The sequence below is a fragment of the Plasmopara halstedii genome, assembly GCF_900000015.1.
Source record: "Plasmopara halstedii genome assembly, contig: Scaffold_650, whole genome shotgun sequence".
Lineage (NCBI taxonomy): Eukaryota > Oomycota > Peronosporomycetes > Peronosporales > Peronosporaceae > Plasmopara > Plasmopara halstedii.
Window position 1 is genome coordinate 932,405 of NW_020187567.1, and position 688 is coordinate 933,092.

The following is a 688-nucleotide window of genomic DNA, read 5'->3' on the forward strand; positions in this document are numbered from 1 at the left end:
GAATCACACGTCTTAAGTTCCCTGTTCGTGATCATCATGCCGCGCACGAGTCCACGATCCGCCATGAACTTGATATACTGAGCATTCGTGTGTCCAGTCCGGTAGTGTCACTGCTCGAGTTTGGCCACACCGCCCGCGATCGTGTGATTGACGATCACACGCGGTACACTTGGGCGTCGCGGAGCATCCGCTGGACGCTTCACCTCAAACACCCAAATTCATTCGCGAGGAGCAGCAAAGATTACCTGATACCCATTTTTGTAAGCACTGAATGTCGATGCTGCTCGATCGTACGAGATATCGAACTTCTGCTTGGTAATTGCGAGATGCATCGAAAACAGCCCGTGTAACGCGCCTTCCACGTACAGTACATGGTCCAAAAAGAACTCAGCCTCGGTGTCGCCCACCTGAGTGATGATCTCCCCTCGACAATGCTGGACGCGCGAGTTAGCGTCGTGGCGGCCACACCAACGATATTTGCACCAATACTTCCTGGGCGAATTTCTTCGAGATGAACAACGAGAGAGCGACCACCGGTCAAATGCACATTGGAACCTGTGTCGAAACACCATCATGACGATCTCTCTGGTAGCGACTCGGCCATCTGGTTATTCTCCCTCTTCGTGTCCAGAACAACCAGCATCGGACTGACCATCGCAACACCAGCAGCCACACCTAGATCATCTTC

General features: G+C 52.8%; 1 protein-coding gene across 1 annotated transcript; it reads right to left on the reverse strand.

The window, feature by feature from the left end:
* Positions 1-12: 12 nt before the first annotated feature.
* On the reverse strand, positions 13-572 carry PHALS_12825 (uncharacterized protein; the record flags this gene model as incomplete). The annotated part of the gene is made up of 2 exons (XM_024728453.1): positions 13-197; positions 269-572. The coding sequence occupies 2 exons, from the start codon at positions 570-572 to the stop codon at positions 13-15; spliced, it is 489 nt and encodes a 162-aa protein (XP_024578929.1).
* Positions 573-688: the final 116 nt, after the last annotated feature.